Source organism: Clinocottus analis, unplaced genomic scaffold (genome assembly GCF_023055335.1).
Source record: "Clinocottus analis isolate CAN_PGR_092001 unplaced genomic scaffold, fCliAna1.0.p SCAF_5, whole genome shotgun sequence".
In the NCBI taxonomy this organism is placed as follows: Eukaryota; Metazoa; Chordata; class Actinopteri; order Perciformes; family Cottidae; genus Clinocottus; species Clinocottus analis.
Genome location: NW_027176207.1, coordinates 13,107,699 through 13,125,206, shown reverse-complemented (window position 1 = coordinate 13,125,206; position 17,508 = coordinate 13,107,699). Strand labels below are relative to the sequence as shown.

General features: G+C 40.5%; 1 protein-coding gene across 6 annotated transcripts in view; it reads left to right on the top strand.

Moving 5' to 3' along the window:
- The window catches only part of LOC137802695 (neurexin-2-like), a 107,218-nt gene that overhangs the window by 22,550 nt on the left and 67,160 nt on the right, over positions 1 to 17,508 (top strand). For 5 of the 6 annotated variants that reach the window (XM_068600757.1, XM_068600753.1, XM_068600756.1 and 2 more), the window contains exons 4-7: positions 4,290 to 4,319; positions 4,560 to 4,571; positions 10,670 to 10,971; positions 14,319 to 14,480. In XM_068600757.1, the coding sequence (XP_068456858.1) occupies positions 4,290 to 4,319; positions 4,560 to 4,571; positions 10,670 to 10,971; positions 14,319 to 14,480 (506 nt within the window). The remainder of the gene's footprint in view (positions 1 to 4,289; positions 4,320 to 4,559; positions 4,572 to 10,669; positions 10,972 to 14,318; positions 14,481 to 17,508) is intronic. The other variant, XM_068600754.1, reaches the window with a different exon arrangement.

Genomic DNA, 17,508 nt, shown 5'->3' with positions numbered 1-17,508 from the left:
AAAATGAAGATTGAAAGTGAGGAGGGAGATTTGTTTAGTCGGCATCGGAGCGAGACATCCATCTCCCCAGTAAGGACTGCTGGTTCTGGTGAAAGGGCAGCCAACAGGCTCAGGAGACTAGCAAAATGTGCACTGATCCACTGCACATTATAAATCACTGTTACCGACTCAAAATGCACCAACCCATGTGCACCTGCTCTCTGAAATCCAGCTTCTTACACTTACGATTGGCGCACGACAGGAAAATAAGCTGAAGATTGCGAAATGCTAATGTGCAGTGGCTCACTGTAGAATGGCTTTTATGACAAAAATTCAATAACATTGGTAGACATAAAATTAGATTTAATATTTTGTATCAAGATGATACATGTTTTTGGATATATTCTGCATTTTAAACAGCACGTAAGGAGGACTTGGTGACTGTGGTATATGGCTGTAAGCCTCAGTAATGTCGGTTTCATCTCGGCACTATTTCGAAAAACAACCAGTAATCATTGTTCATAAGAGCAAAGATGGCATGGGCTCTGCTCACAGCAAAAAGACAGCCATTATTAGATGACATGCTGCAAAGAGAGCACATCAGAAGTTTCAGTTTATTGGATTAAAGCTTGACATGGAGACAATCCCCAATGCAGAAAGCATGAAAACAACAATGACAACAGTAAAATCACTCTCACCAGATGCCTTCTTTTTCTATCCGTCATACAACTCCATGTGCTATTCGCCAGCAAGTCTTTGATGTCCTTGCCGCGACGGAAATAGAAGTATCTATGCGTTAGCTCCTCTCCCCAGAGATGGCAAAGATGGTAACCCATATGCTATATTTGGTTTTGGCTGTGGGTTTTAACTGGTGCAGGAATTATCGTTATTTATCTGAGCAACTGCATTTAGTCAGTAAACCTTGGGAACAGCAGGTGAGTTATTTGAGTTCAACGGCAGTGAGCAGCACGTGGGCTCCCGTTGATCTGTGCGGACAAAGGCCATGGTGGAACATGCTCTAATGCCCAAAGAGCGCAGCATCCTCTAATGTCCTATGTGCAAAGAAAAAAGGTCTGTGAAATAGAGATAAGAACAGCCACCTCAGATACAGAAGAGAGCAAAATCTCTTCAACATACATGGGGAAACCTTACACAACACGCACACAAGAGCAAACACACTGTGTCATGTGCAGATACACAGTGATGACATACCAATAACTACGGAGATGACAATGCAAGTTGAGAACTCTTTTAAAGAAAGAACACAGCTGGTCCTGGTGGGCTTGCATCTTTCAGCAGCAGTGACCTTGGTCTAATCCCTCATTACAACAGGCTCCATAATACTGTACTTTTCAAGAAAAAACAAATTTGGTAAATCCTAATCCTCGTGCAATGACTCTTTCTTCTTAGGTGCTCGCTAATTAATGTCATATTGACGACTAAGAGGTCCATCAACATATGCTTTTATTTGTTTTTTCACATTTTTTTGTGTTAAAGTTAGTTACTTAGTTCTGGTTAGGAGTGTTCCCAAAAGTTCATACTGTCATAAGCAAAGTGAAATGAAGATGTTTAGTAACACCACATACCTAAATTATCTTCCTCACGTCTATTCATATAACATTTTATAACCTCCAATCTATATACATATGCTATTTTCTTTTTGGTGACTGTACTTTGAAAAAAAAAAGAAAAGATGATTGTAAAAGGTAAGGTAAGTATAAGATAAGTGAAAAAGAGGGCAGTAGTTGACTTGTGTTTATTACATTGAACATATAGCAAAAATTATATTATGCTTGTGTGGCAGCACTCTTAAGAATCTCTTTGGCATTGTTTGTATGTATTTAAAAATGTACTTGTTATAAACTGAGGCCAAATCAAAAGAATCTAAACACAAAAACGTGTTCTAATAAATTGTCCTTCAATCGACTGGTTGTACATTTTTGTTTGCATCTTATCTGAAAATAGAAAACGGGTAGATTACTGGTAGAAAAGGCGGTTTATTTTCATACAGGCTTTCCCAATAGGATTCTACAGGTCGAGCCAGTTATCTCTGCATTCCCACACACTTGAGATTTAGATGTAAGGCTCAGCCAACTAGGATGAGCATATTCAATGGGTGGCTGCCTTATACAAGGGCAGCAACAACACCACTCCTCCACTTTCCCTCAACTCTTAGGATGACAACTACACTTTCAAAGAAGACTGTTGGCTGAGGAGCTTGTTAAGTGCTGCCTGCCCTTTCGGTCACCAGCATCAGTCTCCATCAGTCATGGAGGCAGCTTCCGTTTACCTCGCCTCACTGCTCGACAAAAATCTAATGTGTGGAGTCAACGTAGCTTTGAATCCTTTGGGTCAAACCTCCTTTCTCCAGCTCGACAGGGAACACAAGACTGAACAGTTAGACTTGGCACTCCCCACTTGAAGAAGCACTGGCTTTGTGACTGCTTTTTCGTATTTGTTGGATAATAGGAAACCTACACCTCCCTATATGGACGAAAGACGCAGAAAGAGATTTCCCTCCTGCTGTCTCAGATGCTGGGTGTGTCTTTGTCGCTGTTAATGATAAACAAGCACCTCTTGTAGCCCCTTGTTTTTAGCACAGCATCATAGTTCTGCTGAGTGCTGCGCTGGAGATACGGACACCAGCAGAAGATGAGCTCAGGTCCAATCAGATTTTAGTACGTCTGGTGAGAATGAAATCATGATGTAATGCTTGCTAGGCCTTTTTCATTCATACGTTGGCTTGTCATGTAGACTGCTGAGCCACAGTAGGAGGGTGCACACAGCAGCTCTTTGTCTGCTGCGTAGACAGGGATGTGGTCGAATCTTGTCAAAGGAGAGGCTCAGTCACTGGTTTTGCAATGAGACACTGTATCAAAAGCCTACGTGTTGGCAGGCAAGAACCTTCCCAGGGGTAATCATGTCCATTCCACAGCCAGAGCTGCAGCATGTCTTGTCCAGGGGAACGTGTGGAGGAGATTTGTGCCGGCCTGCTCCTTCGTGAGATTTCATCTAATGACTGATCGGGGGACTTGAACTGTGAGTGAGTGATTTGCTGTATGAGTCTGTATGCTGATGCCCAAATGAGAGCTGTTTGTGTTAGCTGGCACAGTGAAGCTTGTATGCTCTGCAGGAGTGTTGCATTGTGTCATCCCCATCTCCTTTTTGGCAAATGGAGCATGTGAGGTATTCCATGTAATTGCTGGCTGGCATATTGAGATATTTGTCTGTGTTTCTTAGGGCAGGACATAAGAAGGAGAGACTTGGAGGTGGTGGACACAAAACAAAATCAAATTTGGCTTTGATTGCCGCAGTGTGGGCTGGCCGACCAGCTGGACTTTTATACACCGTCACCTGAAATGGCTCAGCAATATTATGTGATTGATGGGCTGCAGTGCATTTTCAGTTTGCTTCCATAGATCTATGGAGGTGTAAGTATTGCATTGCTGAGGTACACTGTTTTGGCCAATGCAGGTAGCCTCCATGTTCAACACAGCAGCATCTTCTAATTGACAGAATGTGGAGGGGGGTTAAGACATTTTTGTCTTGGCTGGTTGCTTTATGATAGTGTATAGTCAGTGAGGTGAAACACAGTGCAGCATCAAGTCACAAATTAAAATGAAAGGTTAGGCGTGGCAGATCATTAGTGGTCGACTGTTATATGATGGTTGTTATGTCATTGTACGAGTGTTCCACCACCTAGGCCTATTGAGCTCCATTAGATGGTAAACCCTCCGTGAAATAGAGCGATGGTCGCTAAAGATTTATTGGATAAGGAATGGTGTCACTTCTGCCCTTTTACAAAACGCTGCCATATTGAATGTTAAATAGGCTCAAGTGGATTTGCGGACCACTTACATGCAAATATCAGTGCATAGAGACGAGTGGCTGAGCCTATAGAGCCCTGCTGGAGATCGTGGAACTAATGTTACCAAGTGTAACGTATTTCCACATCATTACATAAAGTAGGATTTATGTATATTGGATACATCGCGAGCGCTGTCGCCATCAAAAAAAACATACAGTATGTGTTCCATTTAGAAAAAAGCATCTGTGCGAGCAACTACCTGTAAGGGTTGCACCAATCAAGATGTTTTTTTCTCTCCTTGCTTTCCCTCTCCTCCCTTGAGATGTTTGTCTGTTTTTAGTTTGATTTTCCCTTTATATTTTAGTTTCAACTTTGACATCCGTACCTACCCCAGGATGTCTGTCACAAACTGCAGTCCAACATTGTGACAATGCTTTTGTTCTCCCAAACCTCTTTATGAACTTCCTGTTTTCGTATCCTTTTTTCTGTTCTTTCCCTCAAGGTCTGGCGCACCTGATGTTAAACCGCCAAGGTATGGGGTCTATTGGTTTGCTTTTCCTTCCCAGTCACCTGATCACAACATTTTCCCTCCCCTGAATTCATTTCAGTTAACTGTGCAACACTAATATTTCCTCTCCTCTTTTTTCATATACTTGCCTATTCGTTTTTGCTTCCTGTCATGTTATTCTCACTACTCACTCAATCTGTGTCCGTCAAACCTTTGTCCTGACCACTGACTGAGCTACTGGAACATCACCTTTGACCTCCGCAGTTTTTCGCCAAGGTAATGCATCTATGCTCATAGCATCTCTTCGGTTTGGTTTCATGGTGTTTTCAAAAAAAATAAACAGGTGTCCAAAGTAAAGAATAAAGGTATTTCATGCCTCAGGTGAAAAAAAAATCTTAAAAAAAGTCATTGCTGCCCAATTGGCAGAAACAGATTTGTTGGCATATTACGTTTCTGGAAACCACAAATACATTGAATGTTGACTTTTATTTTATTTTTATAATTATTACACATGTTTGTGACGTAACCTTTTCTAAGAAAGTCTTCCAAGGGGGGTTATTTATCTGCCGTTATTTATTTGCCCTTATTTATTGACGATTATTACGTTGCATTGTTATGTCATATGAACAAAAAACATGAGGTTTTCTACCCTAAACCTAGTAGTTTTGTTACGTTAGCTTAACCAATCGTCTCACAATGTTTCTGCAAGCATGATACGACGAGTATCAACCTATAACAATCAACGTATCCTTTGGTTAGGATACAATGCCAACATATTTTTCTGGCGACTGCGTTGCTTATTGTTGAAATACTCAGAAGTACACACAAACATATTGTTTTTATCGAAGGAAATTCTTTTAGGTTTTTTCTGCATTCTGGAGGCTGTCGTATACAGCATTGAAATGTGCGATTCTTGGGTTGTAAATAAAAATTGATCCGTGGGTCACAAATATGTCTTTACTGCAGTAATGTTTATGTGTTGCATATTCATATCAGCACATATTTCAATCTACTGATGGAAGAGATAATACAGGAGGAAGCTTTTCCAGTAAACAACTAACAATCAGGGAGACACCCCTACAGTGTTCTGTTCTTGTTCATAAAAAAAGATATATCATTTTGCTCACTCTCTAAACTGTTTTCCCTGAAGTACGGGACAACATCTGTGGTCTGGTTACGGTTGTGTCTGGGATGTAAAACTGTGGAAGAAAAACATCAGCTCAATGCAATAAAGGTCAAATACTTTGAGGGGCATTTTGATTGAATAGTATGGGTCCAACCGCAACCCCACTGACCGAAATCTGCAGTATTTGTGCTTTTTGTTTTCTTCTACGTATTGTGCGATTCTAACAAAAGTCTCCATCCGGTCTCCATGGCGATCAGTGTTGTCTCCAAACACAGAGACTTTGATGACCCACTCGCCCAATTTAAATCTACCGCTCCTGATAATCTCTCATAACGCTGTCATTTTCCTCATCAGCGAAATGTTACTGAGACTATTATCTAGAGATACAATATTTTCTTGGTTGGTTCTTGAAATAATAAACATTTAACGATTTTTTTTTGGGGGGAGAAATGACTGAGCATATCTGGTTATTGCCTTTTTACACGTTCATAGAAACCATGTTCATTCATTGGGATAATCTGTTTTGATCTTCAAAACACCCAGTGCTGAAAAGTGTGTAATCATTATGAATACCCTGCAGATGTTAGCTGAAATAGTTTGGGATGTCATATTTGGATTACATTGTTTCCACTCTCATGGGACACAAATTGGAGAAGATGAGAAGAATGTGTGGCAGTACCCTGGGTGTTCTCATACACATGTTCTGGTGTAGAGCTGATAACACTAATATGGAGGTCATTTATAGTAGATGGAAAGGCTTAAGCGAATACTTCACAGTATGATTACACCACTTTTTCACCCTCTATAAATAGTTCAGCTTGAGGCTATACGTGACTGTGGCATTATAGATTAAGGTTTGGATTCTGTGCTTAATCGTTAGCTACGGGACAAACTTGTTCATGTACAGAAGTAGTAATCAGTCTTTACAAAGTCAAAAGATAAATTTAATTTCAGCTTCTACTTTAATTGATATGTATGCTGACAGAACAATGCAATTGGATATACTGTATGCTGCTACTGCTTCAACAATGATTAACATTTTCTTCTGTCTTCGAATAACGCTGCTATATCAAATATTTAGTAAGTCATACAGCAAGTGTGTCCCAAAGGCCAACCACAATGGGATCTGTCATGAAATTAGGCCTAAACGTAATTGCTCCATTTCATGCATCAATAAGAGGCAGTTGGTAATTGATTATTGAATGAAGATTTATAGAAATATGCCTCCAAGCAATGCTCAGGCAAAGCACAGCAACAATTACTCACAGTGTAAAGTGCATCTTGCTTCATGGGATATACATGAGGCATCAACATTGATGTAATGTCACGACAAACATTTGTTATTAACTTTGACAATGTCCCAGATTTGGCCTGAGGGGACACTCAAGGGAGCAGTTTGATTTGACCTGAATTAATTTCACAAATGGTTTCAAATCAAATATACCATCGCAGTTTCTAAATGAATTAAAATATTTCTCCAGACTTCAGGGAAATTCAGGAGTGGCTGCTTTTTTTGCGGGGGCTAAATAATGCATTGCTAGTGTGTACACACAGATGCAATGTAAATAATGAGATTATTCAGGCACAGGTGTAGCTTATTGACCACCTAGGGTGCTGATGCACGTCCCTGCCTCCAGACGAATGGTAAACGGCTGCTCCGCTATCTGCACTCCTCCGCCTCTGAGCAGGTCAGCAACTGCCATCGGCGTCCCGGGCTTTTGGGCCACTTTGAAATTAATCAGATGTAAAGCTTGATCTTAATGAGCAATACACATGTTTGCATTTTCATGTGGCGCAGCCACTGCAGCATGGTGCAATTGCTGCAGAGACTGGAACAGGTGGGCTAATAGGAAGTAGTTGCAGATAATGTCTTGCGTCCTGATGGCAAGACCCTGTTCCTTGACAGTGTTTGATGTACATCAGGCTGTGACCGTTAGCAACTAATGTATAGCTCTGGGCACTACCTTTACAGATAATCCTGTTTGGACATGGGCATGGGGCCAACGCCAGCTGCTATTATCTATTTTAAAGTGAACATGTCCAATGTTCAAGTGGCACCCAGGATGCTGCAGCTCCCTTCCTATTTTGTAGCTGCGCACTTCCTTGAATTGCCAAGAGCAGTGCCCCGAGGACTCCCCCCACCTCACATTAGTATCATGAATTTAGAAGGAATTGGGTGCATGTAGATAGTAGATGGGTATATGTACAGTAAGACTGAGAGAGGCAGGGGTAGCAAAACGCTGCAAGATGTGAGAATGAGAAGAGAAGCAGGAGAGACATGCCAAGATTGTTGGTGCTGCCATTATATTCTGCTGAGCCTTGTTTTTCCTGCCGATAAGGGCATACATTTTCATATTGAAATAGTTTAGCGCAATTTTCTTACAGCAGCCAATGTAGAAGGTTTATGGCTCTGCCCCAAGTCAACTGCAACAAAGTGTGAAGCTGCTCTAGCAGCCTCTCTTCGCTGGTGTAGTGACTGCAGCCAGTCTCTCTGATGGCATTTCCTCTGAGTTAGAGCCAAAGTCTGGTGTCAGAGCGAACACAGCCATTATTACCTTTTTCACAACCTGGTAAACATTGTTGCTGCAGACACCTCTCAGGAAAGCAGATATATGGCTCGCAGCCTTTCTGACCACCCACACACTTCCACATTGACATCTTCATTGTAGAAACCTTGGAATGAAATAAAGAGGATTGCATCGGATGTGATCAACGTTTTTTAATATGGACTGTATGATAAAAGCTTTCATGGATATTACATTAAATGGTTGCTGCGCATGAGGTATTATTAACTGCACCGTCGGGTTTGGTGGCTGACACTGTCGCTTCACAGCAAGAGAGGGCGGGGGTTTAATTCCCGGGCTAGGCGGGCCTTGTGTGTGGAGTTTGCGTGCCCTCACGTGTTAGTGTGGGTTCTCTCTGGATTCCTTTCACGGTCCAAAAACAAGCAGCTTAGCTCAATTGATTGCTTACAATTGCCCGGAGGTGTGGCTGCAAGGGTGAATGGTTGTCTGTCCCTATACGTCAGCGACCTGTCCAGGGTGTACCTTGCCTTCACCCAATGTCAACTGGGATTGGCTGCAGCAGCCACCGTCTCCTCCAACCCCGAACAGGATAAGCGGTTAAAGATAATGGATGGATGATGTACAGTAAGCACTTTGCTAAATTAGGCCACAATACTTCTGGTGTCTCGTAATGATTTTTCTCAACCACTATAAGTTGATTCATTGTTCACTGCACTGACTCTTCACCTCCACTTGGTGGTTCACATTTTACCTGCAACATCAGTCAAATGGAAAACTTCACATTTAAGCTCAACAACAATAGCGTAGCAAGTTGCTGTCTGCTCAGTAGTTGAGTAAGTACACGGCTCAAACAATAGGGACTAATGGGACCACTGATCCTGTTGGCTTAAATTGGCCCCAGAGTTCAGAAGCCGACATTTACTGTACAAACAAACACAGGCTTTGGGGACAGCTTATCTCTCTAGCTTGAAACGGCTTGTTCCGTAGCTTCCAGGCTGTATCTCATGAACAAACAGAAGAAGAGATGTCTGGAATGGCTTGAAACAGCCCATTCATGAGTTCAAGAAATATGTTATACCCTGTGGTTTATTAACACTGGAAATTGTACTGTGGATTTAATTATTATTATTATATTGTTGTCAAATTACATAAAGTCTGTGTGCAAGGCCTTAGTGACTCACGAAGCAGAATTGATACAGTTTGTTTTGTCATTCAGGACAATACCACCGAGACAAATCCCACAGGGCGAGTTTGCAAAATCACAAAACCACATTTGACACAAAGCTGTGTGACCTCTTGCCAGTCTGGTGTGGAGTTCGGTTTTCAGTTCAGGCTGCTGTGCTCATGTCGTTGCATGACTTCACTGTCACAAGATTTAAAACTTGTTCCGAAATATTCTTTATTTCCAAAATCCATATTATACTTTATATTGTACACATGTTTTCATGAAAGAAAGGTTTAATATGTGCAAACATATCTGTCTATCTGTCTATCTGTATTGGAGAATATATATATTTTTTATTTCTTCAAAATCGTGTCATTTTGCTAGTCATTCAGCTTATGTTGGCAATAACTGTCAAAAACTCTAACGAAGCAAAAAGCTTCATCTTGTTAAAGCGTCATTGTTGAATCGGCTGTAATATCAATAATGATTTTGTGTCTTATGTGTATAGATGTTTGGCACCAGAGGCACATCGTTACAGTCATTTGTGCAGCTTTTGAAACGTTATGTTACTAACATGTTGAATTGCAAGAAATAATGAGAAGACAAAAAACTCTGTTCTGCTCTGCTTAATCCTGAAAACAGTTTTTATTGGAGCAGTCAGGGAAATAGTTTGAGCTATCAGATTGTTATGTATGTTTAACATCCTCATGAGAAATAATATAAACTGGGGCTGTGATTTAGAGGTTTAGCTAAGTCTGAAACTATATTAGTGTTTTTTATAAATACCACCGTTGAATAGGATATGTTTTTTTTTTACTGTATATCTATATCTAAATATAATATATATATATATATATATATATATATATATATATATATATATATATATATATATATATATATAACAGCAAAACCAGCAACACTTTAACATCTCTATCCGGTAACATCCTGATGTAAAAGACTTTTTGACGTAAAGATGTAAATCTTAAAAAAACAGGTCCAGAATGTATATTTTTAACAGGGCACTAACTATAGTTTTTTGCAAACCTTACTGAAATAGAAGGACATTTTCCATTTGCTTGAGGCTAATGTCGACTGCAGATTGTGTTTGCTAGGAAGTATTTACAGTACTATAGTAAACGACAGTGCCCGTGTTCATGTGGAACATGTCACCAAGCGTCCACTCTGGCTCACTTGTGTTTTTATAGAGGTCTGCAGCAGAGAGGAATTAGCTACATCAGGCTTTGGCTTCACAGTAGGATCATTTTATTTTCGGTTTTGGTCCTTTCATGGGATTTGTTAACAATGAAAATTGTTAACAAATATAGTGATATTGTAGCACATGAGAATAGCTCCACAAATATGAACAGTACATGGTTGGTTCAAGCTAGTTTTGAAATGGATTTGTTGAATAGTACTGCACTGTATTTTGCTTCGCTCACCAAGGCCTTACCTATCGCAACATGTCAGTGAAGTAGTAAATATACTGAAGTAGGTAAGTCAAACGTAAGTCAGGTGACTAAGACAACTATCTAAGATGTTTCTTCTCCCCTCTCAGGGCAGGAGGAGTCAGTAGCCACCTTCAAAGGCAATGAGTTCTTCAGCTACAACCTGTCCCAGAGTCCCATTCAGAGCAGTTTGGATGAGATCACAATGTCCTTCCGAACCCTGCAGAGAAACGGACTGCTGCTTCACACAGGCAGGTCAGCCGACTACGTCAACCTGTCCCTGAGGAACGGAGCCCTATGGCTGGTCATCAACCTGGGCTCCGGTGCCTTCGAAGCTCTGGTGGAACCCGCCAAAGGGAAGTTCAACGACAATGTCTGGCACGATGTCCAAGTGACACGCAACCTCCGCCAGGTGGGTATACAGCCAGCACCTGTGACTTGCGTGCATCTTTCTTGTATCTTTCAGGTACATTTACACACAATACATACCTATCTTTAACATTTGGATGAGATTATTATAAGGTAAAAAATCAAACCGGTCCTATATGAATATGATTTATAGTCCACTATGATTACAAACACTAACACAAAAGGGTGTTGGCTTCCGTTGAATGTTTAATATTTCTGCTCTGCTGGACTCCCTATCTCCCATTTTCCACGATCTGACACTGTAGATATTACACGCTGATATTAGGTCATTGCCCTCTTTCTCATGAAATAGATTGCTCTGGTGGAAATCACAGAGTCCATTTATAATCAGACAAGTTTCTTCCTGCACCCACAAGACTGCTGTAAAGGTCTTTTTACCTTTGTGAAAGAAAGACTCAATACATCCATCACATTCATGTATCCTGCAGCTGCGATAAAATCTCTGCAGCCTAGTCTCTTTTCAACCTTTACAGAAAAATAATTGTCCTTCAGATTTTAAGATTGTCACTCCATTTAAAAATCCAAAAAGTAAATACAAATACAACCTTGCAACAGTTTCCGAGAGAACATGCAGGAAAGAGTGGAGCTTTATATAATGAAGACAGTCATTGCATGTGTCCAATATTGTACTGCTGTATCTACTGTACTGTACTCCAGCCAAGTACAACTCGGCCCTAAGGTTTCATATTCATTAACGTTTTCCACTGGACAAAGCACGCTGCTTAATTTCCGAATTAATTCAAAGCCTGCCAGGATGTGTCAGTGTTAAATTAGATGTTACCCTGCTGGCATTCTTCTTTGACTGTAGTCACTCTAGAATTACCCATTTCTGCGCTTGTGTGTGTGTGTGTGTGTGTGTGTGTGTGTGTGTGTGTGTGTGTGTGTGTGTGTGTGTGTGTGTGTGTGTGTGTGTGTGTGTGTGTGCGTGCTGTACAATTTAAGTAGTAGAGAGAATATTGGTTTTCAAAAGTTTTCTCCTTTAGCTACCTAATATTAGTGGCACATATTATGATGAGTTCAGGCAAACAAATGATCAACTCCAGCTGATATCCTTTCAGCCGAGGTGCAAATTATTGGTTAGGAGTGCATTTAAAAGACCTACAGAACAATAGTACGATATTCAAACACTAAGGAAATTAGGTTTCTAAAAGCAAAAGGGGTCTTAGCATTGTATTGCCTAACAAAGTAAACACTTAGTAAATCTACCCGAACCATAGCTAAACTAAATATGTTTTGTTTACAATGAGCTTTGCCATGCATAATGCATTTAAATGTTACTTTTTCTTTGCTTATTTTGTGTCTGGCTCTCTCATCATTACCAATATATTCTGAACCTGACACATTAGGCTGCATATAAAGTTGCATCCTCCTCCACATCTATTTCCTTACCCCGGTATCCAAAAGAGCAGCAATCCAATGCTCACAACGTCACTTATGCTTTCAGCCATGCATTTGATCCCTGTGTAAATTGCTTTCCCTTCAGATAAGTTACCCCACTGACATGTAGATAGGAGGAACTGTAACTCTCAAGAGAGTGCTGGTGGAAACATTTTATTAGATCCGGTGGTGCTTTTTTCGGCTAGAATTCCTTCTATTACTGGCTCCCCATCCGTTAGACTTATCTTTTCCTGTTGTGCACAAACGTATTGGTGCTCATTCTGAACCTTAAGCATGCAGCTACCTATTTGTGGGCCTGAACTGTACGCACTCACATACAACACCAATATGCACACATATTATCCTTAATACTGTCACTCTCAAGCTCTACTGACAATCAGAAATATGTGTTTCCATGAGCTTTGTTTAACACCAGCAGTGTAGAAATCCAACAGAAATGATGTTAGAGGTCATTCCTACTGTGTACCAGTCAGGACTGGAACCTGAGATATGATCCCGCTGTGTGCTTCAAATTAATGATGGTTTTGCTTCGTCCAATAACTGTACCATCTTTCCTGATTCTAAAACGACAGTGAAGTATCTCAGGATATGGTGTAATACTCATTATTATAAACTGGTCCTGTGTTTCTAGATGTTGCAATATTAAAAAGAAAGTAGCATCGGTTTCCAGGCATGAAAGCGCTTTGATTTTCTGAATTTTCCCGATCTGCAGTACCTTCAACCCACACTTAAGCCCTGGCATTGTCCACTGTCCAAGCCAAAGAGACGGAGGGCATCACCACTAGATAGACAGAAATCAATAGCTGCCAGTACCAATGAATGGAGAGGCAGGACCTCGTTTCAGAGACCCGACACCTGAGTATACCCTGTCAGGTCGTTCCTTTGTGTCTTATCCTCTTGCTTTCAACATACCAGCAATTCTACAGACGAGACACCACAGATTTCACAAAGTTAAGTTCCTGAGATATAATGACTTGAGCAGACCACAGGCCACACATTTTAATTAGGTTTTGTTTGTATGCTGACTGAGAATAAGGCAGCAGCACTACTACACATATCTAATAAAGTCCAGATCTGGTGGTGGTAGTAGTGTAGTTTTGATCCATAATATCCAGAATAGATATATAATAATGGAGGTGCAGGGGTTGTGTATGTAATAACTGAGAGAGCCGTTTCCTCCCCCTTACATATGAATTGGTCTCTGACATTTTACTAACTTACTGACCTGAATTTGAAATGATTGTATGTATGAATGTGAATGACATCTTTCCACTTAAGCCTTGCATTTATAACACATCATTTTGATCGGTTTGAAACATTAGTTGGCATGTTCCCTGCTGTTCTTTTTTTCATTTAAACTCAATCACATGAAGTACAGTACAATAAATAGCTTTTCTCTCTAGATTTCCCTAAAAATGTACTAAAAAAAAATCATTATTGTTCTCACTTATTACCCCAAAGTGGGAGCTGTTACCTCTGTGCAGGAATACATGTTAACTGTAGGCTTATTGTCATGGCAACAAGCATATAATTTCTTCTCCTATAGTCCTATTCAGTCATTCATTTCCTTTGTCTCTGTGCACAGATGAGACTGATACTGACACTCAAGCAATGTAGCTTGCCATTTTGATATCTTTAATCTCAAATGAATTGAGTACACTGCACCATTCATATAGCTTCTAAACAAAAATATCAGTTGAAGGAATATTTATGGTATATTGACTGCTAATATCCTGCTAATATATCAGAAACAGGGATCAGCTGAGATTAGTGAACCCTTCAACGCTGTACTTGTAATTGCCTTCAAGATCCAACGTTAAAGCAAGCTCAACTAAATCAAGAAATGAGGCATGAAATAATTAGGACAGATCTTTTTCTTACTGACTTAAAATCTCTCCATGTCTTATTTTTGCTCATTATACTCGCCTCTAGGTAACGATCTTGGTGGATGGGATACTCACCACCACCGGCTACACCCAGGAGGACTACACCATGCTGGGCTCGGATGATCTCTTCTACATAGGGGGCAGCCTCAACACAGCCGACCTGCCAGGCTCCCCGGTCAGCAACAACTTCCTGGGCTGTCTGAAAGATGTGAGTACAGCTTGACCTCGGGCCCAGCAGAGCTCTGGAAATACTATCCGACCCTCCTTGGATAGCACTACCCCTTCCTACAAACAGAGTATGTTCTGCATATAGAAAATCACCCCTCGCATTCATATCGATTCTCCCGTTGTAGGTTGTTTGAAGGAGAAACAATCAGCTGCATATGCGCTGTGCAGAGCATATGCATTTTTAGATTCCTGAGGGAATCCCTTTGAGAATTTAGCACTAATACCCATCAGAAAGAGATGCATCTTCTTCATTCCTGAAACACAGTCTGAACATTTCATCACTATTTCCACTTTTTTTTTTTTAAGCTTTTAAACTCTGGCCTGTACCTGTCACGTTGATTATCTTGAGCAAGCAAGTAAAGATGACGTACTCCGCATTTGAATTATTATAGACAAAGCAGTGAATAATGGATTAATGCCCAATTTCAGCCTGGCCTTACAAATTTTTAATGAAGTGAGCAATCTCATAAAAAGCGAATGACATTCTAGTGTAAGTGCATCAAAAGTGAGGGAAATGCTTTTCCTTCCCAAAGAAGGATTATGAAGAGGCATTACTTAAAACAGTCAGTAATTTGAATTAAACATGTCAAGGTGGCAGATTGGTGTATACATATATATTTTCTTGGGGTCAATACCCAGCCGGCGCAAACAAATTAGTTTTCTTGACAGAGACACTAACGTCAAAGGATATAAGACCATTTATTCCATAAATGCTTCTAAACTGTTATAAGGCTCCGCTCTTGATCCCCATTAAATCCAGCTGCATGGGATTCAGCAGGGAGTACAATGCACCAAGGACAGAACAGACACGTCACTTAGAGGATGCACAAAGCAAATAGAGTAGAAATAGCCTGACTAAGCTAGTAACAGCCGCAGCAAGTTGAAGCAGAGTATCACAAGCAGCAGCATCTTTAAACTTGATAGTATGTGTGCAAGAAAGAGATTGGCAGATTATGAAGTGTGTCATATAGTCTGCTTAAAAGTAGATTGATGTCTTATTTGAATAGTGATGGGGACTTTGTGCTTGACTTCAGTGCTCTGCCAGCACTATCATGAAAATATTTTTAGTTCAGATTTCCTTATTGGAACGCAATCAACAAAACACCTTGCCGAGCTCAAACCACAAAGCATCCAGTTTGTGCAGTCACAGAATGTATTTATGGTGGAGAACTCAAATCTAAGTAATTTGTGTTTCAAAGTTTATGCACAACACATAAAAAGAGAAGTTACAAATAAAGTCCTGACATCATCTGCTGAGCTACGCTAAGCACGAGGGATGTTAAGATTAAGCTCGGTCTGTTGGCCTGGATGGACATATCTCAGCATTATATATATATATATATAAATATATATAAGATGTTATTGATGGTTTTCAGTGAAATGCCTCAAATACTATTAAATGGATTGGATACGTTAAATTTGCTAAAAATCTATAATTGACCAGTCTTTTGGTGTCCGAATGATCAGCTTCAGGTGAATTTTCTGTTGAGAGCTAATAACAAATATGAGCATCAACTAAGATATTACCTGCTTAACATCAGCAGGTGAAGATTTTTATTTTTTATTTTATTTTTTTAAATTTATTCTCACAATTCAAACAATAGAATAAAAATCACAACAGAGATAAATGAATATCACAGTGTAGGAAGAGACAAAAAGCCAACTGGGCTCATTTGAAGCCTCCACCTATATAATGATTGCCTTTGTAAGCATGTTCGCGTGCATATGTAAGTATTCTGCTCAAAGCACCGTGCTCCGAGGTACAGCCTCAGAGAGCTGTCAGCATATGTTTTGGGCGATTACATTTCCTTGTGAATAATTACACATAGTCTGCTTAATTTTGTGGATTAAACTCAATAACTGAATGTGTGTTTGTTTTAGTATTCAACATTTTAAAGCACTCAACAGTTAACTGAATGTTTTTAAGCAGAGTGTATGCATAAATACCCTGCAGTGTGAATACTCTTAATGGAAATTAGATGTTATTTATGGACAGGTTATTGTCCCAGTACCCTGCCAATGCTGCAACCCCCGCTCTGTGGGTGGTGCGGCTGGTGGTGGTGTTTAGACCTACGACTGCTGAGCATAGTCACAAAGATGTACTGTAGGCATGCAGGGAGAGGATGACGGGATAAAGAGTCCATGGGATGACAAACCCGAAAAGTCCCAGTAATGAGGGCGAGCGCTGGCAGAGGCAGAGCTGATCAAATGGGATCAGCTCTGCCTCGAGATCCAGGAAGGAAGTTCAGAGACGGGTCAGTCAAAGCCAGCGCTCTGAGTTTGGTGATAAAGTACAGGAACAATGTGAATGGAAAGAATTCCACCATAGATACTCATCTTAATGCATGCAGGAAAGAAAAGTGACTAGAATATGTAGTCTATAAGCCGTGTGTGTATTTAGAGGTATATCCGTCTTTTGTTATTGATTGTAGCGATTTTCCGCCTTGACTAATCTCTCAAGACGTCACATGTTTTGCTGGGTAGAGGCCATCAAGTTCATCAGGTACAGGAAAATAATGGCCACTTACAGACGAGTGTCACCACCACAACAACCAGGAGATTAATTTGCCTTTGAAGTCACCAGGTTATTGGTCTGTAGTAGTATGTGTGCCCACAGGATATCGCACACTGCATCATTAGGTCCGTCTGCTTTAACGCTTCAAACATTGTACCCAATTTGGTTAGGAAGAATGTGCTCTCACGGCTGTTAGCAGAGAAGGTCTTCATTCTCTGGCTGCTGTTATTCTTCACCACTTGAGCATAAAAGACATGAGGGTTTTGTCAATCGACACAAGAGGAGCTTTATTCTTGCATTTTGGGATAGTCTGTAATCCTTGCCACATACAACAGGCGTCTGAATTGGTGAAATAGGATTCCACTTCCTGTATTGTCCCCTGGCTTATGTAATAGCCCTGCAGAGGTCACAGTGTGCCATTTCGTAGCTGGCTATGTATTTCTGTTAGATGTGGTGCTCTTAGTTGGAAACAATATCTGTACGTTGCTGCTAA